Source organism: Adiantum capillus-veneris, chromosome 7 (assembly GCF_014529385.1).
Source record: "Adiantum capillus-veneris isolate H3 chromosome 7, ASM1452938v2, whole genome shotgun sequence".
NCBI classification, from domain to species: domain Eukaryota; kingdom Viridiplantae; phylum Streptophyta; class Polypodiopsida; order Polypodiales; family Pteridaceae; genus Adiantum; species Adiantum capillus-veneris.
This window is the reverse complement of record NC_140937.1, coordinates 74838118-74865661: the sequence shown is the minus strand read 5'-3', so window position 1 is coordinate 74865661 and position 27544 is coordinate 74838118. Positions and strand designations below refer to the sequence as shown.

Genomic DNA, 27544 nt, shown 5'->3' with positions numbered 1-27544 from the left:
AGAGAGAAAAAACCACTTAAATTCTTCGCAACAATGTCACTGCTAACCACCGAAGTTTCTTTTAAGCCACCACTAAAGAGAGTTCTGCTACTCCTCTTTTGCTCCGAGTCCCAAGAACGTTCCCTTACTTGTACAGGAATCAGATAGGATGCTTTATGCAAGTGAAGTGATACATATAATACAAAGGTTACCCATTTTTGAGAAACTATGAACACAAATTTGCTTTAGCACAATAATTCGGTGGAGCTCACTTTCCATGCCTAGCCCTCATTGGTTGAAACTGTTAAAAGTCCCCTGTTCTCTTCATGGTGAGCCTCCACTTTGGCCATTCAGAGGCAAGGCTCTACAGAGGACAACTTTAGTTTGGAAAATGTAACCTCCTCAGCACCATCTGACTACATGCCAGATGAACTACTTCGGAAATCTTGCTACTTCTGATGATGGCCTTGACAGCTAACCCTTGTGTCTTTCCCAAATGACAAGGGTTTAGGGTTTAGGGTTTAGGGTTAGCTTGGAAACGATGCCTTCAATTGTTAAGATAACTTACCTTCTCTGACTCCTTACTTTTCCTTGCCTCTCTCTTCTCTTTTCCTCTTCCTCTCATCCTTTCTATCTCTTCTATGCCTGCGACCTCTGTCACTCTCGCTGCCACTTGTGTTCTCAATAGTAGCCTTCTTTTCCTTGCGCTTTCTCCTTCTCCGCCTGTGATCCCGCTCACGCTCGACATCACTGCTTCTCTGAGTGATGCTCTCTTTACTTTTTTTCTTCTCGAATTTTCTTCTTCTTTCCCTGTGCTCTCGCACACTATCACTCTCACTGGTACCCTCAGATGATGAGTTTTCAACTTTACGTTTCTTATGTTTTTTCCTTTTATGCTTCATTTTTGGCAACGATGCCAAGAGATCATGAACTTCACCTCCCCCTGCAAGAAACCCTGCAAGCGAATTCAAGAGTCAAGTGTGACTGATTGAAAACTCTGTGGGAACCCCTATTTGGCACTAAAGGCGCAAAAAATCAACTTTAAAATTAAAGCTCAAGAGGAGAATCCTACCTCCATACTCATCATAGATATCCTCTGGTATGATTTGCTGATTTGGATCATCCTTTCTAAACCCCCCTCTGGGTGGACTCAGTCCACCTGGTTTGTGCTTTAATTCCCACTTCAAAGGCTGCACATGACAATCCTCCAGAATTAGTGTACATGTAAATAAGTCAATCTATAGAATATGAAGCTAGAAACCGAATTGAAATCCAGAGTAACGATTTTCAGAGAGCTTCATAGGTATATAAAAACCTTGGAACAAACAAGCATGACATTACTCTTTTCTTTTTCTTTTTTTTCCCCAGGGCCCGGGGGGGGGGGGGGGGGGGGAGAGAGAGACACCTCATCAGAAACAGCACTCATAATAGACGTTAGAGGATCATCTCGTTTCTGGCGTGCTTCATCGTTTGTTGTGATACTATCCTTCAGTGGGCATTCCCTGTCACCACTCTGATGGCCAAATGCTCCACAACGAGCACATTTTACGTTCCTTATTTCCACTGCAAAAGGTTTGACCCTTGCAGATGTGCCGCTTTCCATTCTGCACAATCAAACCAAAAAAGTGTTAGCCACACGTCTCATAGTAATAGGTTGACAGCATCAGAGAGTAAGTGGTTACCGTGGAGCATTCTTCAAGACAGGGAATTCTGCTTCCGTGGGTATAGTCCTTCCATATAAGTCTTTCACACGTGGCTTTTTTGCTTCAACACCTTTTCTGAAGCACAAATTGCCAAGGAATCAGTAATTGCAGTTGGTAGAAATAAAAGCTTTTTTCTGCAAGGAAAAGAGAGGCATGATTACTCCTCAGCTGGCGCAGCCTTCACATCAGAGTTATCCTCTGCAACTTTCTTGTCTTCTGCAATTTCAGCCGCTCGTGCACTTTCAGCATTGTATCCCGGAGGTCGCATATACATAAAGCTCACGGCTTGCATCACCTCCAACTGCATACTATTGATCAGAAATATCAAATCATGCTGGACTGGCGACAAATAACTCTACAAGCCCATATAATGGCTATCTAAAAAACTGCACAAACAAAATGTCCCCAATGTTTAGCATGTTTCGCATGTATTTCTGTGGATCTAATTCAGTGTGCAAGAATCCAGCATTGCATGCTGACGAGGGATTCGCAGCAGCTTACTACCTGCTTTACCACGCAATTAGCTTTCTAATAAGAGTTTTAAGCCTTCATATTTACAAAAACACATAATGGGCTGCTCTTAAAAGGCGCCTTCCCTATTTCATCCAGCTTATATATTACAGTGATGAAGGCAGAAAAAAACATCAGAGAAGGTCACAACTTAGGAGTCGACACCATTCTGCCCCCTTCTCTCTATCTTTCAACTGCTAAAAGAGGAATTGCACAAGTCCCTTATGTCACACAATGCCCAATGCCCTTTGACCAAACACACAAAAGCTTGACATCTGTCCCAGATCTCTCCCTGCCACCTTTCATGAAGCAATGAAAACCATAATTGGGCCTACTGATATAAGTGGTGAGAAACGGCTGAAAAAAAAGGTGGAAGCATAAATACGCTTAGAAAAGTTCAGTCTTCAAGCAAATCAATGATCCTAAAGAGTGGGTAAACCGAAAGGGAGCATCAATACCATGTTTCACTTTAAGTTGACAAGTAAGATATAACGTTGCACATATAAGCTTATATGACTTCTGTGGCAACATAATTTTTCTCCCCAATGATCTCCCCAAGGTATAAAATCACAAATAAAACAGATCTTCTAAAAACCTTGCAGCCATTGCTTCAACCTAGATAGAGATGGACTCTTTAAAAGTACTAAATGAAAAAAAAAAACGATAGGTGTACACTATACCTTCTCTCTTTCTTTCTTTGAAAGCATAGCACTTGTACGAAAGAAATCTTGCTCTTGAGAGAACTGCAAACAAACAAGACACTGTTAGGCTCGAAAATTTACAAAAATCACCACTCACTTTTAAAATAAATAATTTAAAAAAAATATATATATATATATATATATATATATATATATATATATATATATATATATATACCCTTCATAAGTTCAGAAAAATCTGACATTACGAAGAATAACAGAGGCTTAAACACTTACACAAAACACAAAAGCAAGGCACACAAGGAAACGGATAAAGAAAAAAAAAACACTAAATATCTTATCAGCTTTGAAACAATAAAAACAATACAAAGTTTTACTTAAAAATGCTTAGGCAAAATAAATGAGAGAAACTTCCTTGACTGAAACTTTAAAACAAGTACTCGACTTTAAAGACAATCACAACAAGGATAAGACAACACAAAGACTTCAAACCTACATTTCATACTCCATACGACAACACAAATAAAGACAAAAGAGAAGATTTAAATCCTTATGTAAGCTAAACACTAAACCTAGAAGAGGCAAAACATAACTAAACGAATAAAATGTCGATAACTTGGCAATATGTGACCCTAACTTCATTGCCTGTCCAAAAAGGAAGAATGACATTAATTCCATAATTAGAACATACTCTACAAAGCCAACAAACTGAATTTACAAATTAACAATCCAAGCATGGAATGTTACCTACTAGGTATGTGACGGAAAACAAAAAGAATTTGTTGAATAGCAGATATTGTAATAAAGATATAACATAGAGAAAAAAACAAGCAATAACTAAAAAAAGAAGACTTGCAGGCTATAAACCTCACGCACTATAGAAAGGAGAAAAAAAGAGACCTATCAAGACTCCACAAGTAAATGGGTACACAACTCGCGACAAATTCTCAAAGAAAATTGGCCACCTCTCTCTAATGCACAAGGGTAGAGAACCTCTATCTCCCGCCCACTTGCTTGGGTTGGCGTTTCAGCTACTAAAACAGTTCTTCCACACACTTTCATTTTTCAAGTTCCAAACTCAAGACATCACAATTCAATTATGAGAAGCTCTTTTTTCTGAAGATTTTGAGTGTGCTTTTTTTACAAATGGCTTGAAGCCTAGTTAAAAGACTGGGCAGATCATCACTAGCGTCGTGAATCAACGATGGGTATCCAGTGTTCACATCCGCTCTATAAACATACCATGTGGATATGCTACTACTATCCCAGAGCCATGGTTAGTCCAAGAGAGTATGAGACATAAATTTCAACGGGCTTGTGAGCCTAATAGCCAAACTCCAGATAGTCCATCAGATAAATTGTCAGTGGTGCTTACCCTCTTTCCATGTTTATATAAGTGCACAAATAGTCATTTGTTGTTCCACTTTAATGAGCATCCGCTGGCAATAGGTTAGTTAAGACAAACAGGCCTCCTGCTTAAGGTATTGGATTCCGTAGATCAATGAGCGTGTAAGGTGCAACGGAAATGAGTGTTGAACTTTGCTCAAGATGAGTGCTCCGAACTGTGCTCAAGGGTTCCTTTTACTTAAAGGGAGAGCCTTCCGTTCCTTTAGTGAGAGAGTGCAATGGACACAAACAAAGTGGATGAATACTGTGAATGAAGGTGCTGAGATAGAGATAGAGAGAGAAGAATACGACACCAGCAAACCCTCCTCCGAAGGCCCCACTCTCTATGGCGAGAGCGGTCTACTTATGATTGCACAAATCTCTACAATGCTTGGACTTGCCGATGATGTCGACGACGATAAAGACGACTACGAGACGGGCTGAAATCTGAAAATGCTAATGGCTGAAATCTGCAAATCTTTATCTGTTGAATTCTAATTCTATGTCGATGGCGACAATGCGATGACTTCAAACTACAAACTTCGCAGGATCTGACCATGCAAATAGGATCCGCTGCAGAAAGGTGAGATCTACGAGGTTCGGGACTTGTTCTGCGGAGTGTCTATGCTGAAAACTGAAAACGCTAGTCTTCTTGTTGGTTTTGTCGCGAAGATCTGCAAAAACGCAGAGGTGCCAGGCTGATGCAAAAACGATAGGGCTGAAAACTGATCTTGCGGTGGGAATCTGCTACTAGCGCTAGGGAAATCTGTTGTCTGCTATGGACTCTACTAACGCTAGGGCTGATCTGATGTGTCTTGTTGTCGCCGGGCTGATCTGCTGTGCAAAAACGCTAGGCTGGATCTGGAGTCTTGATGCAAAAAACGCTAACTGTTGGTGGGGGGTCTTGTTGAGAAGGTGTCTGTTGAACGTCGTGTTCCTGCTACCTCTTCTGCCAGAAAGTGCTAGCGCTAGGTTTTCTTATATACTTGCCAAGTCAAATTGCCCTACCCAGTTCCCAACAAAAGTCACTTAAAAATAATAAGTGAAGATTTGCTAAAATAGGGAAAATAGGTCTATGCACTGTAAAAAAGCTCCTAATGGGTTTTAACTGTAATCTAATGATCATGTTGTGTGCAACCAGAGGATATGCATCTAATCTAAGTGTCTGGACATGCACGGTTTGCGAACAGACTCACAAAAGTGTCAAATCACTTCCTAAGCTAACTGAAATGAACCCATGTCATAAAGTAGCTTGTCCACGTACACATAGGGTTAGATGTGCACGTGACATCCCCTCCTTTTCAAAGTGAGGTACTAGTACCGAACTGTATGGCATCGAGGAAGATCGCCAACAGCGTCTGGAATCCTCAAAAGGACTCTTCGCCGGCCCACTCTTCTGCGTTGCGTGGGTCATGCGATACTTGAACTTCATAAAGGTCTGCAACACTTGCTTCTTTGGGCTGCGCCGAAAGCGACAAAGTCATTTGTGGCTCCTTCAATGCTTCAACTTCGTCTATAGTCATGCGTCTACCTCCTTCAAAAATCTCCTAGGATGAAAATTTAGGAAACCACTTCCAACACAAAAACATGAACATACCCATTCCATGTAAGGTGATTGGAAAAATTCTTGTGTTCTTTAAAGATTGTGCATGCAATGTAGATGAACATATAGACTGAGTGTCAAACCGTTCATCAAACACACGCAAACAATGGGGTCGAAACTTGTCTTTCCGATCTAAATCAATCAATTGTGGCAAATCACAATGGAAATGCCGATACTTGATGCTCAATCCTTCTTGTGCTCTTTCGGAAACTGTGCCATGCCGAGGAAGAGACATGGAATGTGAATTCCTTAAATGCAAACATTTCATCTTTTCATGAGAAATCCGCATACATCCGTGCTCATTCATGAATGAATCGTGCTCATCGTACACTATGTCATGGCTGTGAAAAGGAATCACATAAGGACGGCGACTAAAATACAGGAAAGCATCACGAATGAAACACTCGAACAATGCATGCTGACTATCAATCAAACATAGAATACTTCCTGCGAGGGTTCTTTGGAACTTGACTCGAGAGCCAAGATCGGTTCTTCGTGATCGACCGAATCTTCTTGTGGGGGTTCTGTGGACCTCGACTTGAGAGCCAAGATCAGTTCTTGGTGATTGATCGAATCTGCAATGAGGTTAGCTTCACTAGAAAAAGTATCCACTAAACCATCATCCTTGTGAACAATCACATCTTTATTATGCAAATCATCATGCTCGTGAATAATCACATCTTGATCATGCAAATCATCATGCTTATCATCATCAAGCAATTCATCATGCTTGTCATTATCATGCAAATCATGTGTCGTGCTTTGAAAAAGAAGAAACTCAGAGAGTCTTTTTCCTGATCCTGTGCAATCTGTGCCTGCATACTAGAAAAGAGTCGGAACAACTCTTGCATGTGTTGGGCTCTCTGTTCGGCTGCCAAGCACGCTTGCTCGCGCTAGCGATCCAATTCGGCTCTTCTTTCGTTGTGCTCACGCTCTATGGCTGCCATTCTTTCTTTGTGCTCTGCCTTTCTTTCTGCTTTTCTTGCTTTACGTTCTAACTTCCTGTCCATCATCATCTTGTGGAAAGCCTCCATAGGAGTTAGTGCAATCCATGGCGTAGATGGGAAAGGGGGAGGGTCACAAAAACCGCCTGGTGGGGAAAATTCTTCTTCGCCACTGCCATGCTTATCACCTCCATGCGAAGTATCCATTCCGCTTTTGGTAATGACCATACACTGAAGTCGTGGGTTCTTAAGTTCACGAAGAACTTGGGTTCTTGTGGGTCTTGGGTTCTTGGGTTCTTGGGGGTCTTGAGGTTCGGGAGTCTTGAGGTTCTTGAGGTTTTGGAGTCTTGAGGTTCTTGAGGTTCTTCTTTAGCTTGCAATCTGTGTTAGAGAAGGATCTTCTCTTTACCCGAGCTCTTCTCTTTCCCGCTGTCATGTGACATATCTAACCCTATGTGTACGTGGACAACCTCTCTCAGGACAACCATATTGCATGATACACATGACTCTCCACCTCACGTCGATTGGCCGGCCACTAAGTGCACGGTCCGCTCTCAATGAGTAAAAAGAGGAGCGAGGGGAGGTTGGACAAGCCCTTCTTTCTCGAGTTACTTGTCACTCTTCAAAAACACGATTAGGGATTGACCCGCATAAGTGGACTTGGGTTACGTGCGACCGCAACAAGCAGAAAAATTTATGTGGTTCTTTCCTTGAGTGATACAGAACATTGCCAAAGCTCTGATACCAATGTAAGGTACAGCGGAAGTGAATGTTGAACTTTGCTCAAGATAAGTGCTCCGAACTGTGCTCAAGGGTTCCTTTTACTTACGGAAGGGAGAGCCTTCCGTTCCTTTTAGTGAGAGAGTGCAAATGATCACAAACAAAGTGAATAACACTGTGAATGAAGGTGCTGAGAGAGAGAGAGAGAGAGAGAGAGAGAAGAATACGACACCAGACTGTTGTCAAACCCTCCTCCAAGGGCCCCCCTCTCTATGACGAGAGAGGTCTATGCTATTGATTGCACAAATCTGGTACAATGGTCTAGATGCAATGGATCTGCCGACAACCATGACGACGGCGACAAGACAAGCTGAAAACTGGAAACGCTAGGGGCTGAAATCTGCAAATCTGCTGAATTCTGACACTGTCGGCGAGGACGGTGATGGCAACGACGCGGCGACGATGCACTGAAAACGCAGATGCTCAAATCTGCGAACAGCGGGCTGAAACTGAAAACGCTGGCTGATCTGACCATGCAGCGAGGATCTGCTGCGGGTAGGTGAGATCTGCGAGGTTTGGGGCTGTACTTGAGGAGTCTTAAGTGCTGAAATCTGGAAACGCTGATGCTAGGGGCTGATCTGACGTCGGGAATCTGCAAAACGCCAAGGCTGATCTGCAACCAAAAACGCGAGGGGATCTGTGTGGCAAAACGCTAATCCTATTCTGCAAACTGCAAAAATTGCTAGGCCTAAATTCTGGAATCTGCTAACACTAGAGCTGATTCTACAATCCGCTAACGCTAGGGCTGCAACTTGGAAAACGCTGGCTGATCTGGGAAGTCCAAAAACGGCAGGCTGTCTTATGGCTGAAAACGTTGAGTCTCTTGTCAGTTCTTGCTGAGAAGGTGCACTACCAGTTGCTGGAACTCTTCTGCCAGAAAGTGCTAGCGCTAGCTTTCTTTTATAGAGCTTAGCAAATTTGCCCTACCCAGTTTCCCAACAAAGTCACTTATTAATAATAAGTGAAAATTTGATAAAATACGGAAAATGGGTTCTGTGCACTGTTAAATGCTCATGATGGATACTAACTGTAATGCTCATGATCATGCTGTGTGCAACCAAAGGATATGCAACTACTCCAAGTGTCTGGACATGCACGGCCCGCGCACAGGCTCACAAAGGTGGCAGAACACTTCCTAAGCTGCCCTGAACCCTAGACCTGAAGTAGCTTGTCCACATGCACATAGGGTTAGATGTGCATGTGACATCAGCGAAAAATCCGGGCTGTGTGTTGGTGGGTCCTACTTTATTTTAATCCTTTACGTCTCTTGGGGCCCCATCGAACGAGGTCCCATAAGTTGGTAGGACTTCTTCTTCTATTGTTGCTTGTTCTTCTTAGGGTTTAGGCCCCTCGGCCGAGATCTGCAAGTTGGCTCCATTCTTCGGGGCTTTGACACGTCAGCAGTTTGCGACACATCCCGTATGGAATATACCTAGATGAATCCAAGATAAGCCCAGATTCACCCATAAAGGAAAGTGCAAGGTATAGACCCATGGTAGTCACCCACAAGACAATATAACCATCAGCTCCATCATGCATAGTATTAACTAAATACCACGACATCCCCACTAACGTCGTCAGTGCCCAATCGTGGGTGTAGAATTAGGTACTAACATATGCTCCCAAACACAACACCACACACACACACACGAGCATACATCAACACAAAGTTCAAAGTACTGAGTTTCTGTCATGACTCCAGAGATGGAGGGCAGACTCATCCATAATGAAGCCTAGCACTAAAAGAAGCATTAAATCGGAAAAATTAGCACAAAAATGAGGTAGTTGATAGGGCATACACACCACAAAAGATAGAAAGAATTAGCACAATATCAACTGGTCGTAACTCGGATGAAAACTTCACAATGTGAAGTCTACATGTCCGCTGTACGACTAAAAAATATACCTAGATGAATCCAGGATAAGCCCAGACTCACCCATAAAGGAAAGTGCAAGGTATAGACCCATGGTAGTCGCCCACAAGACAATATAACCATCAGCTCCATCATGCATAGTATTGACTAAATACCACCACATCCCCACTAACGTCGTCAGTGCCCAATAGTGGGTGTAGAACTAGGTACTAACATATGCTCCCAAACACAACACCACCCCCCCCCCCCCCCCCCCCCCCCACACACACACACACACGCACGAGCATACATCAACACAAAGTTCAACGTACTGAGTTTCTGTCATGACTCCGGAGATCAAGGGCAGACTGGGCATAATGAAGCATTAAATCGAAAAAATTAGCACAAAAATGAGGTAGTTGATAGGGCATACGCACCACAAAAGATAGAAAGAATTAGCACAATATCAATTGGTCATAACTTGAACGAAAACTTCACAATGTGAAATCTGCATGTCCGCTATACGACTAAAAAATATACCTAGATGACTCCAGGATAAGCCCAGATTCACCCATGAAGGAAAGTGCAAGGCATAGACCCATGGTAGTCACCCACAAGACAATACAACAGTCAGCTCCATCATGCATAGTATTGACTAAATACCAAGGACTTGTCAGCTAGATAAGTGTGTGTGTGTGTGTGTGTGTGTGTGTGTGTGTGTGTGTGTGTGTGGCCCTCCCCCATCCCAGAGGAGAGATCCACTTGGTGGAGGATGGTCCACCAAGTGGACCACTCCCCCACCAATTGTAGTAATTGCTTCCTAAAAATTTCCATGCTTTATAGCTCAGTCACTTGTATGGTGTTAACAAGGTTTATATGCGAGATTACTCATTTGTAATGTGTTTGAACAGAACTTAGATGTAAGTACACCCAATTGTTGTATAATAAAAGGGTCCTCCAAGGAGGAGAGTATGGTATTCTGAAATCTACATACCTCATGTCTCATGATTTCGATGATGTCACTCCAAATTTGTGGAATATCTCGTGACGTTGGTTACTGTACAATACTCCGATCCTGCAAGATAACTTGAAAATCCACACCTGCTCGAGGGTGGTCAACGCTTACGGTATATGGATTATATGTAAACATGTAGGTGCTTGACCAATTTAGGAGCTGAGAGCCCCGACCCATCCCTTTGGATTGGGTGGATCAAGCTAATAATAATGTAACTTGTATTAAAGAGTAGGCAATCCAATTCTTAAGGTATAAATATCCATATCCTGACAAAAACCGTTTGATTGAAGTCAGGATTAATTGGAATAGCTATACTATTATCTGATATATTATCTAATCCCAATTGCTAAGTATGGCACTAGTCCGACCAAAGACTAGTAGGGAAACTCTGTGTGTGTGTGTGTGTTTAAGTATGAAAAATTCCCTCATAATTGAACCATACTTAAACAATTGAGTTAGATAATATATTAAATAACAATATTTTAAAACAAGATGTCATAAATCATTTCATATACACCAATACAACATTCTGTATCTAATGGATAAAATAATCATTTAGATCAAAATTTGATCTTTGATCACTACAATATAATATCTGTATCGTATGTGTCTATCCTTTGGGATGAGCTTCCTCTACATCTACATGTAGAAGGATCCAACTGGTACATTTGTTGGTACATTGGACGATCTTCCGTTACTGCTGCAGTTTTTGTTGTAATCCCAAGGAAAGAATCTCTTACCTGCCACCATCCAAGAAACACAAGCCTGTCAGAACTAGCATTACTTGGGAAGACAGGTGTCAACGACTCCCTCCCCTTGTTATTGGTGTCAAAAATTACAACACAAACTACCACCATAACAAAGATCTAATATCAAGTTTGAGCCATTTATTTATGCTAATGTTTACATCTTTTAATTCTAGAAAAAATTGGACAACATCTCCTTTGTAAATTGGATCAATTTTCAAAAGTCCAGTCTACTACCATCTCTTCCGAGACCCCGACTTGAGGATTAAGGCTCTTTTAATTTGAACGAATTTCAAAGTAAAACATTTGTGTTAAAAATTATGTACGTATCCAAGAGCATCAAAAAGTACTTTGTAATTGTGAAGTCACCACTATATACTTACCTTCATCAGAAGTGATTTCCTGCATACAAAGATAGAAGTACATGTCTACAAGGTTATTTGCTAGGTGGATGTTTAAGTTCGACCGCATATTATTTACATACAGATTGTATTTCAAAAGTTCCAGTCATTACCACTTCCTCGAAGATCTTTACCAGAGGCATAAGCATATTTATATAATTTGATTGAGCTCAAAAGATCGATAATATCTTAAGCTATTAAGTAAAAATCCAAAAATAACCTAATCTGTGTAAACCAGATCGGAGTGTCGAGCTACAATCCATGGAGGTAGCCCAATGGAAATTGTATGCACTATATAAGGCTGATGTTTAATTTCTTCTGTAAAGTCAGCCTATAAAATCTACAATCATTATTAAAATAGAAGAGAGGTAGCATCACTCCAGCTTCTGGTAGTGAAGAACTCTAACAGAAAAAATTCTGGCAACATCTCCTTTGTAAAACGGACATTATTTCAAGTTTCCAATCAATGCCATCTCTGCTAAGACCCTCACATGACGTTTAAGGCTCTAGTAACCAATACATATGTGTTATTTTCGAGACAAAAAATCCATCATGCAAAACATGATCATGCCAAATTCTAAAGTCTACAGATAATTCTCTTTATGATGCAGTAAACTAGCTATGTATGTTCACTCATCAGTTAGACCAGTCCTGCACAGTCAAGAAAGCCCAATGGTCATACCTATTATACTAATGATAGTCATTCCACATCCATACATTTATTTTGCCAAGTTCCGAGAACAAGCAAATATCTCTGTGATAAACAAATGCTTAAAATTGATTAACTCCAAGTCTAAAGGTTAATTTAGACCAATCAGGTCACCCCATTTCCGTATTGCAACTTTGAGTGCCAAACCCCAAACATAATCCGATACATAAACTTTAGTGTCGACTTTCAGTAACCAAATGACTAACGTAGTTAGCAATCCACGTAGATATCAATGCCAATGGATCCCCAACTCCGGTCCATGAACTCGGGCAAACTCACATCAGTGAGAATAGAAAATCCAGAAACTTCAAATTATGCTAAGTACAAAACCTGGAAATGGACACTACTACTTGCAGCTTTCAAATGGCTTTCTTTCCGACAAACCTTCTAAGAACTTGTTACTTATGAGTAGATGCAACTGCGATCATGTCAAATCCCTCATTCACAGGTATGCAACAACATATCAGCACCAGCAAAGTCTCCAGTATCAACTCAAGACATTACCTATGCAAAAGGATACTACCGCAAGCAAAGCACCAGGGTATGGCGAATCGGAACTATGTATGCAAAAATTTCGGCAACGTTTCCTTTGTATATGCGTCATTTCAAAAAAGACCAGTCAATGTCATCTCCCACGAGACCCTCACATGAGGTTGTATGCAACGTGACAATCATTTCCACAGACAAAGAGTGTCTTTTATTTTAGTTTTATCCAACCTTGTTGCATTCAGGTCAATTGATAAGTCTGGTAAACCATCCGAACTCTATATGAATTGCATTACATGAGAAATAAAAACCCATATTTGTCATTAAGTTCAACTGATTAGTTGTGAAAACCAAAAACCTTGTATACTTTCTCAACATCATGAGCAAAAAAACCTGTTTTAAGATAATCTAACTACGGACTGAGTAGGTGCAGATGCACGTACCTGGATGTTGTATATGCCTTGAGAAACCGCCATGGGACAGCAAGGGTAGCTTTTCCACTCCAATCAACAAACTGATGTGCTGTCCGAGGTTTCTCAACCATAATTTCAGCCGTAATTTCATTTTTCATGTCAACCCACCACAAAGAAGATAAACCTTAGTATAACGTCCAATCCCATCCTCTGGTTGTGTGTGTGTGTGTGTGTGTGTGTGTGTGTGTGTGTGTGTGTGGAGATAGAATCATGCATGAAGATGCTCGTATGCAAGAAACGAGACTGCAATAATACAAATTGTTGAGGAGGCAGGACATTGTGTGCCAGCAAGCTTAAGCATGGCGAGATAAGTGTATGTGTTGTACATACCTTGCAAGGCAGAGACTTGGTGTGTGTACTGCACACGATTGAGAAGGGCGAGCAACACCTGGATGCATCCTCGAGCCAAGGGATCCCACCTTATGATAGCAACCCTTCATACCATGCGCTCGTTGAGCGTGAGATAGAGAGAGAGAACTGGGGAGATACGGCCTGTGTGTGCGTGTGAGAATCCGGAGCACAACTTGCGCTAGTGTGGGGAAAGATCATGGCGTGTCCTGCCAGAGCTCGAGAGCAGAAGAGGGAGATAAGGGGAAAGAGATTATGAAGAGCGTGTAACCAGAAGATTCACAACCCTCTATTTGTAGAATGGATATCGCTTTCTCAAAGCTATGCTCCATCTTTAGAAAATATACTGGTATCACTAACTTATGCCATTTGAAGTTAGCAGACAAGTAGGTAGGTATAAATCCAAGGGGGTTTGGTAAGCAGGTGCATGAATTAGGAAAGTATAAGAATCCAAGGGCACTTCAAATCCCAGAAGGACATAGCTAGATGTTGAAAATTATGAGGCATGTTGTCTAATACACAACTATGTTCATAAAATAGGTTCCACGGGGATATGCAAGGTGAGTCTGTGACCGCTCTATACTCAAATTAGCTTCCCGACTAGGTACGTTGAAGGTAGTAAGCATTCGATGTGTATGATGCGGATGTGGATCAAGAAAAGAACAACCTTGATGTAAACTATTCAGTGAAGATGTTATGTACCTAGACGGAAGTAATTATGAGGTAAGCCCGCCCAGATACTAGATCTTTTGAAAAAAAATTAGTTACCTCATCTATTAATTGTACGTCATTACATGGCTTTGTAAAACCATTTAAACCTTATCATGAGTAGGAAACTATGTATGTGCACAGATCAGATCCAAATGTCATCAAGCAGTAAACCATATAATATTTACTAAGTTAGAAAGTGTGTGTGTGTGTGTGTGTGTGTGTGTGTGTGTGTGTGTGTGTCCAAAACCAGACCCATTCTCTAAACCTTAAAGGTTATGTGTATAACAAAGGCCATTCTGGTTCATGTCCAAGACTAAAGCACCAAAAAGGGAAGCTGTTCGCCAAGGGTTAGCCAAGGACTTGCAGCTAGATAAGTGTGTGTGTGTGTGTGTGTGTGTGGGAGCATATGTTAGTACCTAGTTCTACACCCACTATTGGGCACTGACAACGTTAGTGGGGATGTGGTGGTATTTAGTCAATACTATGCATGATGGAGCTGATGGTTATATTATCTTGTGGGTGACTACCATGGGTCTATACCTTGCACTTTCCTTTATGGGTGAACCCGGGCTTATCCTGGATTCATCTAGGTATATTTTTTAATCGTATAGCGGACATGTAGACTTCACATTGTGAAGTTTTCGTTCGAGTTACGACCAATTGATATTGTGCTAATTCTTTCTATCTTTTGTGGTGCGTACGAGAGCCAAGATCGGTTCTTCGTGATTAATCGAATCAGCGATGAGGTTAGCTTCACTAGAAAAAGTATCAACTAAACCATCATCCTTGTGAACAATCACATCTTTGTCCTGCAAATCATCATGCTTGTGAATAATCACATCCTGATCATGCAAATCATCATGCTCGTGAGCAATCACATCTTGATCATGCTTATCATTATCATGCAAATCATGTAATTCCTGTGTGTCGTGCTTTGGAGAAGACAAGATTGAGAGAGTCTCCTTCTCCAGATTCTGTTCAATCTGGCCTGCACATTAGAAAAAAGTCGCAACAACTCTTTCATGTGTTGGTCGCTCATCGCTTTTCTTGCTTTGTTCTCGCGATCAAAGTCTACTTGTCTTTCTTCGCGCTCACGATCCAATCTGGCTTTTCTTACTTTGGCTTCCAAGCGTGCTTGCTCGTGTTCACGCGCTATGGCTGCCAATCTTTCTTCATATTTGCGCTCTATGGCTGCTATTCTTTCTTCGCTTTCTAACTTCCTGTCCATCATCATCTTGTCGAAAGCCTCCATAGGAGTTAGTGCAATCCTTGGAGTAGATGGGAAAAGGGGAGGGTCAGAAAAACCTCCTGGTGGGGAAAACTCTTCTTTGCCACTTCCATGCTCACCACCTCCATGCGAAGTATCCATTCCGCTTCAGGTGATGACCATTGTCACAAAGTGATGACGTGGCTACGGACAGCAGAAACCCTAATTTCTTCCAAAAACCCTAAAATTCTTGCAAACCCTAATTTTTGCCAAAAACCCTAATTTCCGAAAATCGCGGAGGCCTTTTTAAAAAAAATTTAAAAAATTTATTTTTATTTTTTTGAAAATGATGAGCGACGCAAATTTTGCTTTTTTCTTTACAATATGAGAAAGAGAGAGAGAGAATGCTTTTGCTTTCAAGTTTTGACTCTCTGTGAGAGAGAGAGAGAGCAATTGCTTTTGATTTGAAGCTTTTGGGGCTCTGCTTTTGGGCATCCCTTGTAACCTTTAAATTAGTGGTGAGGGCCTCACTTCTCAGAGCATTTGGACGCAGAGTCTGAGAGTGAAACCCTAGCCACTCTCTTGTGCTTTGATCTGATTAATATAAAAAGAAATACCAAAAGGGGCGCCAGTCTTTGGGGCCAATATCTCTAGGCACGGAACTCCGCTGGGCCAGTCCCATCTCTCTCTCTCTCTCTCTCTCTCTCTCTCTCTCTCTCTCTCTCTCTCTCTCTCTCTCTCTCTCTCTCTCTCTCTCTCTCTCTCTCTCTCTCTCTCTCTCTCTACATTAAGAACTTGTTTCTCCAAAGTTCTTCTTCTAATTATCTCGCTCTTTCTTATAAGCTTTTGCACACTTCACACCATGGTGAAGCGACAGACAGCGTAAGTCTTCCCTAGAGCCTAGAGGACTCAAGAGTAGTCTCTGGTGATACCAATGGAGGAGAACCGGATTCCTGTACTTGATAGCTAGACCCGGCTGCATGAAGGTCACCTATTTCATTATAAGTCTCCTCTTTGAGGAAACTAAAAGGACATTAACACTTGAACTTTAACATTGATTGAAAGAGATGGTAGCCACAACGATCGATGATAAGAGTCCAAGAAGCTAGGTGTGATAAAACTTAAAAGGTGCAGGTACTTTGAGAGCAAGAAATGGTGATGTCCAATATTGAAGCTAACAGAGCACCAATGTATGACACCTCATGCAGGGTTGAGAGAGAGAGAGAGAGAGAGAGAGAGAGAGGTATATTGCAATCCACCAATTTTGGCAAGTAAGGGAAATGATGAACCTCTCTCTCTCTCTCTCTCTCTCTCTCTCTCTCTCTCTCTCTCTCTCTCTCTCTCTCTCTCTCTCTCTACGGAGCAGCAACAGATGGAGCGTCGAAAATTGATTGATGATGCAACAAAGATGATGCTCAATTTTGCCAAGGACCCAAAGATGGCAAAATATATGAACCAGACGGAGTGGCAGAGAACCACAACACCACTCCCGAAACCCGCTCCTTTCTGCCTCCAAGAAAATATACGGAGAAGGAACTGCAGAAAGTGGTTGATGCACGGATTGCTCAGCTTTTTGACGCGCAAAAGAAAGCCAAAAAGCACGGCAAAAAGCAAAAGAAAAGCACTGACTTTCCAGTTCTTCTAGCTCTTCAGACTCGAGCGAAGAAGACAGAAAAAGCAAAAAGCGAAGCAAGACACAAAGCTTCAGAAAGGGAAAGAAAAAGGCAAAGAAGGCTACATCTCGCCCAGAGACTGAGAGTTCTACTGAGGACTCGTCTACAGACAGCTCAGATTCCGATGACGGAAAGTTTTATGCGAACAAGAAGAATTTTTATAAAGCTAACCAGTATGACTTTCTCAAAGATAAAAGCAAGAAAGTCCGAGAGTTTAAGGAAGCTGGACACTCGATCAAGTTTGATACTTTTTCAGGATACTCAGATGCTTCGAAGGCTTTGTCTTTTATAGAGCAGTTTGACATCGCTTTCGCGGGAGGATGCTATTCAGAGCACTCCAAGATTCAGAGAGCTGCCTCTTACTTTAAGAGGAATGCTCGTACTTGGTGGTCCACGCTTCTTTTAAACAAGACTGCGCCAGTTAAATGGCTGAAATTTAAGAAGCTTTTTATTTCTTCTTGGTTGACGCAAGAATATGAACGAGATATACAAGCTGCTTGGAACCATCTTCGGATGACCAAGAAAGATACAATCGATGCTTATTGTGAAAGATTCTGGAGCTCTTTTCTACCCGCCTCTTCATTCAAGAAGATCTCATTCAGAGAACAGATTGAGCGGTTTACCTTGGGTCTCCCTACAAAGATCCGAGATCACTGCTTGGAACAGCAGTCAACTTCTATTCAGGAGTTGGTGAGTCATGCGAAGCGGGGCTTTGCCATTCACTCTGGTAATCTGACCTACCCCACAGATAAGGCCATGACACAACGAGCCGAACAGACTTCTGGGAATGAAAGTAGAAAGAAAAAGAGCAACCCAAAGAAAAAGGATGCACGACCCAAGCTTACTCCTGAGGAGAGAGCTCGCTTCATCAAAGAGGGGGAGTGTTTTGGATGCGGGGAACATGGATATATCTCTGCGAAGTGCCCTAAAAAGGCACAGAAAGAACAGAATGATAAAGACGACGACAGGCCTGAGAGTTCGAGAGCAGCTGAGAAAAGGCAGATAGAAAAGCAGAACTTGTACCACATGGCGTGGGACCTGTACCGAATCTAATGAATGAAAGTACAAACTTTGCCGCTCTTGGGGCAAAGTGAAGCATCAGGAAGCTCTTTTGAAGGAGCCCAGGCCAACTTCTTTTCACTTGGAATTGACGGCTCGATTTGGAATTACGCCCGACAAACGACGCCACAGGCGGAGGTAGTTCGACTGGCACCCGGATGGGATGTTGCCATTACACCGAGCATTGGCAAACTTCGTTTGCAATGATAGGGGTGTTCAGGGCACGTGAGTGACGTTCTACTCAGGATCCCTTGGTACCACAAGAACTACGCCGTGGTTGACTATCGGGCCGAGAAAGCGACTTTGATAAATGAAGGGCTTAGAGATTGTACTTGATGAACTTCAATTTCTTACTCATTCTTTTGGGAGAGAATTGAACGATGGATAAAGATTGAATATGTTTTGACCTGATCAAAAGAACGCCAAGATTTTTCTCCACACTCATGCCGATTGCTTTCAGAGGGCTTGAAGATCAAACCATTGATCTGATACCAGGAAGCACGCCACCGAATCGGCCACCTTACCGTGTGAGCCGAGTACAGAATGAAAAGATTATGAACCCAGTGAAAGACCTCTTGGAAAAGGGTCTTGTCCAGCCTAGTACTTCACCGTATTGCTCTCCAGTGTTGTTGGTTTTGAACAAAGACGGATCTTGGAGAATCTGCATCGATTATAGCACTCTCAACGAAATCACCATCAAGAACAGATTTCCGACTCCTAGGATCGATGATATACTCGAGAGGTTACAGCGATCCTCGTGCTTTAGCAGGATTGACTTGAAGAGTGGATATCATCAGATCAAGATAGCACCAGGAGATGTCTAAGACAGCTTTTCGGATGACTTTTGGGTTATTTGAGTTTTTGGTGATGCCTTTTGGTATAACCAATGCTCCTGCGACATTTAACCGGATGATGGACAAGATTTTTTGAGAGTACACGCTATTTGTTGGCACTTTCTTTGACGACATCATTGTTTTCTCCAAGAATGAGGCAGAACACAGATCATCTGCTTCAAGTCTTTCAGGCATTACGAGATCGCAAGTTAGTGATTAATGCAAAGAAAAGTGAATTCTTCCTACCAGAGATACACTTTTTAGGACACAGTGTGTCAGCAGCAGGAGTGCAAATGGACCCGGCCAAGATAGAGACTATCCGTGATTGGCCCAATTTGAGGAATGTCCATGAAGTTAGAAGCTTCTTGGGATTGTGTTCGTACTACAGGCGCTTCATACGAAAGTTTGCAGAGGTTGCTCCCCCTTTGCATATCTTGACACAGAAAGGAGTACCTTTCTCGTCGGGACCCACAGAGGTGACTGCCTTTCAGACATTGAAAGAGAAATTGACTACAGGACCAGATTTGACTTTGCCGGACTTGCAGAAGTCATTTGAAGTATTTTGTGATGCTTGTGGTCGTAGTCTGGGTGCGGTCTTGATGCAAGAAGGCCATGTCATTGCTTACAAGAGCCGATTGTTCTCTAGGCCGGAGATGACAGCACAGATATATGAGAAAGAGCTTTTGGCAGTGATTCATGCTCTTACTCAGTGGCGGCACTACCTACTCGGAGCAGATTTTACTGTCTTTACAGACCATCAAAGTTTGCGCTACTTCTTGTCACAGATGCAGCTTTCGGAAAAGCAGATGCGGTGGGCGAACATCTTGTCACAGTTTCACTTCCAGATTGTCCATGAGCAGGGACAGAAGAATGTGGTGGCAGATGCTTTGTCTCGGAAGCCGCTGGATCTAGCTATTTCCGCGATACATCATAGGAGCTTCGAGGATATGGTCAATCGGTATGCCACAGATACAGATTTTGCATATATTTTTCACACGGATACAGGATGGGGAAACAGTAGCTCGATACTCCCTTCGAGAAGGCTACTTGATGAGAAAGACTATGTTGTGCGTTACATAGCCGTTGAGGGAAAAGGTTATAACTGAATGCCACTGTCCACCTTTTATGGGTCACCGCGGCATTGCTACCACCATGAAGGGGATAGAGAGATACTTCTTTTGGCCGAGACTCAAAAAGGATGTGGAAGAGTTGTGCGCAGTATGCTAGAAGGTCACGTTTGACAGGCATAAGGCACAGGGATTGTTACAACCTTTACCCATACCCACCCGCCCCTGGGAAAATATTGAAATGGATTTCATTTTTGATCTCCCGAGAACACAGAATGATCACGATGATTTTCCGTTTACATGGCACGTCTGAGACGATTGTCTCCAACAGAGACCCCAGATTTATGAGTTTGTTTTGGAAGGCAATTTGGGAGAACATTGGCACGCGGTTGCAGTTCTCGTCATCGTTCCACTTGCAGACTGACGGGCAATTTGAGATTGCCAATTCAGTGATTTTAGAGATTTATTGAAGTCTTGTATCTCGGATCAGAAGACTCAATGGGAAAAGAACTTACCTTTGGTGGAATTTGCCTACAATAACACGATACACTCTTCGACGGGAAAGACGCCTGTGAGATTGTTGAAAGTGCTGCGAAGGTTCCATCCTTCCTGAGCACGAAAGATTAGATATTTGAAGCGGATGAAGATTTGGATACGGCTTTTGCCAAGGTTCGCGAGACTTTGCAGGAGTCTCAAGAACGACAAAAAAAAGGCAGCGGATCGCCATTGTCGCGACTTGAAATTGAAGGAGGATGATTGGGTGCTCTTACGTTTTGGGAAGGCACGCCTAAGAAAGAAAAATGGAAAGGAGAGGCTTTTTCCAAAGCTTAGTATGCGATACTACGGACCTTTCCAGATCACTGACAAGATAAATGATGTCTCCTTTCGATTGAAACTGCCAGATACTTGGAGGATTCACAATGCATTGCATGTGAGTCTCTTGAAACCTGTTAAGGGTGATGTGCCTGATGATGGGGAGCCTCATGAGCAACCGGAAGTGGAAGAAAACGAGGAGATCCTTGTTCCTAAACAGATTTTGGCACATAACGATACGAAGAAAGGTAAAGTACGAAGGCGGTTCTTGGTTAAGTTCAAGAACTTTCCTACATTTGATGCGAAGTGGATGGAGAAGGAGGACCTAGCAGATACTCCTCGGATTGTGAAACTTTACCTCGATCTTTTGGTATAGCATAGTCTACTCCAAACGGAACCCGGCAGCTTGGCCAAAGATCTGGTGCAGTGGGATGCACAAGAGGGGAGTCACTCCGCTCCCTTGTCAACAGATGCCTTGATTTTGATACTAAAGTCATTGATGTCTCTTTGAGCTTCAGGGATACTGAGAGCTGACAGTATTCTGCTGGATGACTTTATGAAATGAAATTCCTGATAATGATACCGATTTGTTTCTTCACTTCTTTTGAGTGCAGGAACTGATAGACAAAATGACTGCAGCATTTTGGTCTGATTGATCTCGAATAGACATGGTTGCAATAGGGGTTAGTCAATCGAACATCGATGAGGTCTCGATTGGACCTAGATGTGATTGCTAGCTACATTGCCGATAAATCATGGTCTAAGATCCGAATGAATGTTGAATGTCATGTGATATCCTGTGATGTCGTGTGATGTGACTGTCGATTTTGTACATGTGCTAGATGTGTGTTCCTAGTACGTAGGTACTAACAGTCAGTGTCTGCTAAGACGGTTTATGGCTTTTGTCGGTTTTGAAGGCATAATCGCGATCGATTACAATGCTTTCAAGAGGGGGGTATGTCACAAAGTGATGACGTGGCTACGGATAGCAGAAACCCCAATTTCTGCCAAAAACCCTAAAATTCCTACAAACCCTAATTTTTGCCAAAAACCCTAATTTCTGGAAATCACGGAGGCTATTAAAAAATAATAATAATAATAATAATAAATTTTGAAAATGATGAGCGACACAAATTTTGCTTTTTCTTTACAATATGAGAAAGAGAGAGGGAATGCTTTTGCTTTCAAGTTTTGACTCTCTGTGAGAGAGAGAGAGAGAGCAATTGCTTTTGATTTGAAGCTTTTGGGGCTCTGCTTTTGGGTATCCCTTGTAACCTTTAAATTAGTGGTGAGGGCCTCACTTCTCAGAGCATCTGGACGCAGAGTCTGAGAGTGAAACCCTAGCCACTCTCTTGTACTTTGATCTGATTAATATAAAAAGAAATACCGAAAGGGGCGCCAGTCTTTGGGGCCAATATCTCTAGGCACGGAACTCTGTCGGGCCAGTGCAAATCTATTGTGATCTGTGAAATGTTTTGAAGTGGTTATTTGGTGCTGTCGCGGTTGATTCTTGACTTGGAGTGTCCAAGTCTCTTACAACCATCCACTGAAGTCTTGGGTTCTGAAGTTCACGAGGAACTTGGGTTCTTGTGGGTCTTGGATCTTGGGTTCTTGAGGGTCTTAAGGTTCTTGAGGTTCTTCTTTAGCTTACAGTCTGTGTTAGAGAAGGATCTTCTCTTCAGCCGAGCTCCTCTTTCCCGCGGGCGCACTCCTTGGCGGCCTTGCGCTCACACCAAGGTTGCTTTTTCCCACCTCACATCGATTGGCCGGCCGCTAAATGCACGGTCCGCTCTCAATGAGTGAAAAGAGAAACAAGGGGAGGCTAGACAAGCCTGTCTTTCTTGGGTTTCATGTCACTCTTCAAAAACACGATTAGGAATCGACACGCCCAAGTAGACTTGGGTTACGTGCGACCGCAACAAGTAAAAAAAAATTATGTGGTTCTTTCCTTGAGTGATACAGACCACTGCCAAAGCTCTGATACCAATGTAAGGTGCACTGGAAGTGAATGTTGAACTTTGCTCAAGATGAGTGCTCCGAACTGTGCTGAAGGTTCCGTTTACTTACAGAAGAGACAGCCTTCCGTTCCTTTAGTGAGAGAGTGCAATGGACACAAACAAAGTGGTGAACACTGTGAATAAAGGTGCTGAGACTAAGAGATAGAGAGAGAAGAATACGACACCAAAATTTTATCAAAACCCTCCTCCGAAGGCCCCACTCTCTATGGCGAGAGCGGTCTACTTATGATTGCACAAATCTCTACAATGCTTTGGACTTGCCAACGATGTCGACAACGATGAGGACGACGACAAGACGGTCTGAAATCTAGGAATGCTAATAGCTGAAATCTTTATCTGCTGAATTCTGACTCTATGTCGGTGACGACGGCGATGATGACGATGCAACGACGACGCGCTGAAAACGCAGATGCTGAAATCTGCGTTTTCCGGGCTGAATCTGCAAACTACGCTGGATCTGACCGTGCGGCGAGGATCTGCAGCGAGAAGGTGAGGTTTGGGACTTGTTATGCGGAGTCTTGATGCTGAAAACTGAAAACGCTGGTCTATAATATGCTGAATCTATCGCAGTAGATCTGCAAAATGCCGAGGGCTGATCTGCAAACCAAAAACGCTAGGACTGAAAAATGTTCTGTTGCGGGGAATCTGCTAACGCTAGGGCTGTTATGTGGTCTTGTTGTTGCAATGCAAAAACGCTGGGCTGATCTTGGTCTTGGTGCAAAAACGCTAGGTCTGCTTTGGGGGGGGGGGGGTTCCTGCTGAGAAGTTGCCTGTTGAACCAAAGTTCCTGCTGCCTCTTCTGCCCATAAGTGCTAGCGCTAGGTTTCTTTATGTACTTGCTTGCTAAAATTGCCCTACCTAGTTCCCAACAAGTCACTTAAAAATAATAAGTGAAAAGTGGCTAAAATAGGTCTATGCACTGTAAAAATGCTCATGATGGGTTCTGACTGGAAATCTGATTCATGTTGTGTGCAACCAGAGGATATGCATCTAATCTAAGTGTCTGGGCATGCACGGTCTGCGAACAGACTCACAAAGGTGCCAGAACACTTCCTAATCTAGGCTAACTGAACTGAACTGAACCCATGTTATGAAGTAGCTTGTCCACGTACACATAGGGTTAGATGTGCACGTGACAACATTCTTCAAATCACGCCAATAACGAATAGTCTCAATTTTGGCCCGGTCCATCTTTACCCCTACTACTGAGACGATATGTCCCAGGAAGTGTATCTGAGGGAAGAAAAAAAATTCGCTCTTTTTCGCATTTATAGCCAATTTATGCTTCCACAGTGCCTATAAAACTCTCTGAAAATCCCAAGAGTCGTCCTAAAAGCTGTCTTGTAGACGTCTCCAGGAGCAACTCAAATTTGATGATGACCACTCTTCATATCAATTTGGCAAGTAGAACCCTGAAGTTTATTGAGTATATCATCGATCCTCGTAATGTGAAAATTTGTTCTGGTTCATTATCTCTTTATTTTGGCCTCGGCTAACTCTGGAAGGTGGCCGGTTCGTGGTGTACTACAACGAATCAATCATTTGATCTTCAGGACGTGAAGGAGGCAACTCGCTTGGTACGTCCTCAGAGAAACAGTCAGCCTCAGCTTACAGAAAATCTTGTCGTTCCTTTTTGAGGTCAAACATAATCGACCTTTCATATTTTTATTTTTATTTTCCATCAAGTACAATCTCTTTGCCCTTCTCATTCGTCAAAGTTGCTTTCTTAGCTCGATAGTCAACCACGGCGTTGTTCTTGTGGTACCAAGGGATTCCTAGGAGGACATCACACCCTTCCAAAGGCATGATGTAAAAGTCCTCCCTAAATACCCCTCACAATGCAAACGAAATTTGCCAATGATAGGTGTAATGGCAACATCCCATCCGAGTGTCACTAGAATTGCCTCCGCTTGTGGCCTTAGCCTATCGAGCGTAATTCCAAGTCAAGCCACCAATGAAGTTTGCCTTTGTTTCTCCATCAAGAAAATGAGGGCTTCCTGATCTTTCACTTTGCCCCATGTGCAGCAAAGTTTTCTGCTTTTGTTCATCTGATTCAGATCAATGTGGTACCAGTCCTGCTTTCATCTTTCCTTTTCTGCGCTCGACTACTGCTCTGTAGCTTTCTGGCTTATCTTCTGGTGGTCCTCTGGTTCGTCTTCTGTTCAAGAGTTCTGTACGGCTCTTCCTGTGAGCACAGGTCCCGCTTTTTTGCACTCGTCTGTCCTTTCAACTTTCCTCCCGACTTGAGAAGAGAAGCAATGGCCTCACGCCATCTCGAGTGAATCTCATCAATCGGATAATTCTTCAGGTGTTTCGCAAGTCTCGGGTCTCTGGAGTAGTTGATCAATCTTTTCACACGTGTCAACCTGCAAACTACAGTTTACGTTTGTAGTCCGCTCTGGCAATATTTTCCACCAAGAATCTGTCCAAATCTTCATTCTTTTCTTCACGTCCCGCGTCGGATTTCAACTTTTCTTTTGCCTATCCACCTAAAGGTGTTATCTCTGTCAAATTCTCTGAGAGAACCCATGAGTAATCAGGAATTCTTTATGGCTTATGCCCTGTAAGACAGAGCAATGAAGACGAGAGCGCGCCCGATGCGCGATGTACGAAGGGTGGGAGTGGCTAATGAGTCCAAACACTGGATCTCTCCATTGATCAACACATGCCAAAAGTACAAAGGGGAGGGAGGGGATGCATATATAGGAAAATTTGGGATTTTCCCTACCTACTGCAAAACTCCACGATCCTGGATAAATGGCCTAAAATGCTAATAGATACGTAAACTCACTAAAAGTGACCTGACACACATATTTAGTAGCAGAACTACCAAGACTCTGACCCCGGGAAACCCTAGGAACAGGGATCCCACCTCATGCCAGCCTACCGGTTGAGCAACACCATGAAGTGCACTGTCGTGAACAGGTACATCTACCTCAAGTACGGCCGGGCACAACCACAAAATAGCCCTCACTCACTAATCTACTCCTGGGAGATACTGAAGGCACCACCGGACACGAATCTGAACTCTAACAGGATCTACAATCGAATACCAAATCTCAAGTGACATCCGAATCTCCAAAAACCAAGTCACAACCAATAGTCTAATCTAACTCATGCATCTTGCCATTGCGCTTTCCAAATGAGATAACTCACACCTACGTATTATACTTGGTGAGATGCAACCCTAAAGGCCCTAATTTTTATTCTTTGACATGTTACTCTTATAAGTGATCCTCATCGGAAGTTTTAATACTGCTGCCTTGTTTAGCAACCTCCAAAACGCAACTTTTTGAGATATGTAGAGCTTTTAGGAGGCTGAGAAAGAAAACCCGTTGCTAATAAATAAGCTGAATGGTTAGGCTGCTATGCTCTCTCTCAAGGAAGCCTGTATGGCCGTGTTGAGCTCAATAAAACTAATCCAAACACTCAACAAAGTGCAACAGATGCTATCATGCTGTCAACCAAGTGATCAACAAAACAAGCAGTAATTATGCCAGAGTGCATAGTGATCTCTCTCTCTCTCTCTCTCTCTCTCTCTCTCTCTCTCTCTCTCTCTCTCTCTCTCTCTCTCTCTCTCTCTGAAAAACATACACTCAGAGGTACATGAAAAAAGCAGAATCGGTACCTCGCGAGAAACCTCCTCTGATCGGCGTTGATGCTCTGCATGAGTCTGTTCGGCGATCCACTTGCGCCGCTGGTTGGGGTAGGAAAGGGGATGCCATGGCTTCTGGTTGAGGTACGAATGACTCCATGCCGTGCCCGATTTGTTCTTGTATTCTACTTCTTCCTTCTTCTCCCTGTCCTTCCTCATCTGTACTTGAATCAAGTCCTTACCCGGGGCATTCCTTCGAATTGAAAGGGTTAAAACTTAGGGGTCTCTACGAGGTCTTTAACGAAGACCCAGTCACCGGATCTATGACGAAGAACTAGGTGCTCATGATGCTCGTAAAGCTCAATCGTCCGATTTCATCCGAACATGTTCGAGTTTATCTTTTTTGTTTTAGTTTACTTCTATCCGTGTCCGAGTTTATTACTTATAATGCGTTTGTTTTCCATCATGGTCACCAGGTATGTACATGGGATAAGCCATAAGCCTCTAACGACGCCCACCAAAGATCAAATCCCGCGAGGGGCATTGAGTACCACATTTTTTTGAGCCCTCAAACATTCTCAAGATTCATGTGTGTAGCTAAGTGCCCACCGTCGATCCCACCGCTTCACTTCATTTAATCGCCCGTGGGCTATTCAAACAATTTGGACACTTTCTCCACTCCCTAGTCTTGAGACTGTACTTGGATTGGTTGAGAAAATGAGATTGTCAATTGGATTGACTTGTAGTGGATTTCTTGGATTGACTTCATGTGTATTTCAACATTGATTGTCAATTGGATTGATTTGCAGTGGCTTTCTTGGATTGACTTGTTGTGCCTTTCAAAAAATTGGATTTGCGACAAAATACAAATATACATCTAGTTCTTAATAATCATGTAAACAATGTACACATGTATATGCCAATGAGAGATATCAGAGAGAGAACAAATGAATCTTACCAGCAATGTCAA

The 27544-nt window shown here is 42.7% G+C and overlaps 1 protein-coding gene across 7 annotated transcripts; it reads right to left on the bottom strand.

Annotated features, from left to right (window-relative positions):
• LOC147454071 (zinc knuckle (CCHC-type) family protein) lies at positions 1 to 26886 on the bottom strand. Of its 7 annotated transcripts, XM_086516072.1 has the most exons (9): positions 26608 to 26645; positions 13221 to 13299; positions 10415 to 11175; positions 2873 to 2935; positions 1844 to 1983; positions 1662 to 1757; positions 1385 to 1583; positions 1052 to 1169; positions 1 to 934 (listed from the first exon to the last, which is right to left on the bottom strand). In XM_086516072.1, exons 3-9 carry the CDS (start codon positions 10424 to 10426, stop codon positions 561 to 563), a joined length of 1002 nt encoding a protein of 333 aa, XP_086372198.1. In that variant the 5' UTR covers positions 10427 to 11175; positions 13221 to 13299; positions 26608 to 26645; the 3' UTR covers positions 1 to 560. The 7 variants fall into 7 exon arrangements, with proteins under 7 accessions (XP_086372198.1, XP_086372191.1, XP_086372194.1 ...); XM_086516065.1 differs by lacking the exon at positions 10415 to 11175 and having other exon boundaries at positions 1844 to 1990; positions 26608 to 26865; XM_086516068.1 differs by lacking the exon at positions 10415 to 11175 and having other exon boundaries at positions 26608 to 26747.
• Positions 26887 to 27544: the final 658 nt, after the last annotated feature.

What these genes read in the sequence shown, in the direction of transcription:
- LOC147454071 (XM_086516065.1), bottom strand. Translation starts at nt 26,734, where the DNA reads ATGGAGTCATTCGTACCTCAACCAGAAGCCATGGCATCCCCTTTCCTA. An exon ending in AAGGCATATACAACATCCAG is followed by an intron (nt 2,936 to 13,220) that starts GTACGTGCATCT and finishes GTTTGTTTGCAG; the next exon opens with TTCTCTCAAGAGCAAGATTT. An exon ending in AAGGCTGCGCCAGCTGAGGA is followed by an intron (nt 1,758 to 1,843) that starts GTAATCATGCCT and finishes TTTGTGCTTCAG; the next exon opens with AAAAGGTGTTGAAGCAAAAA.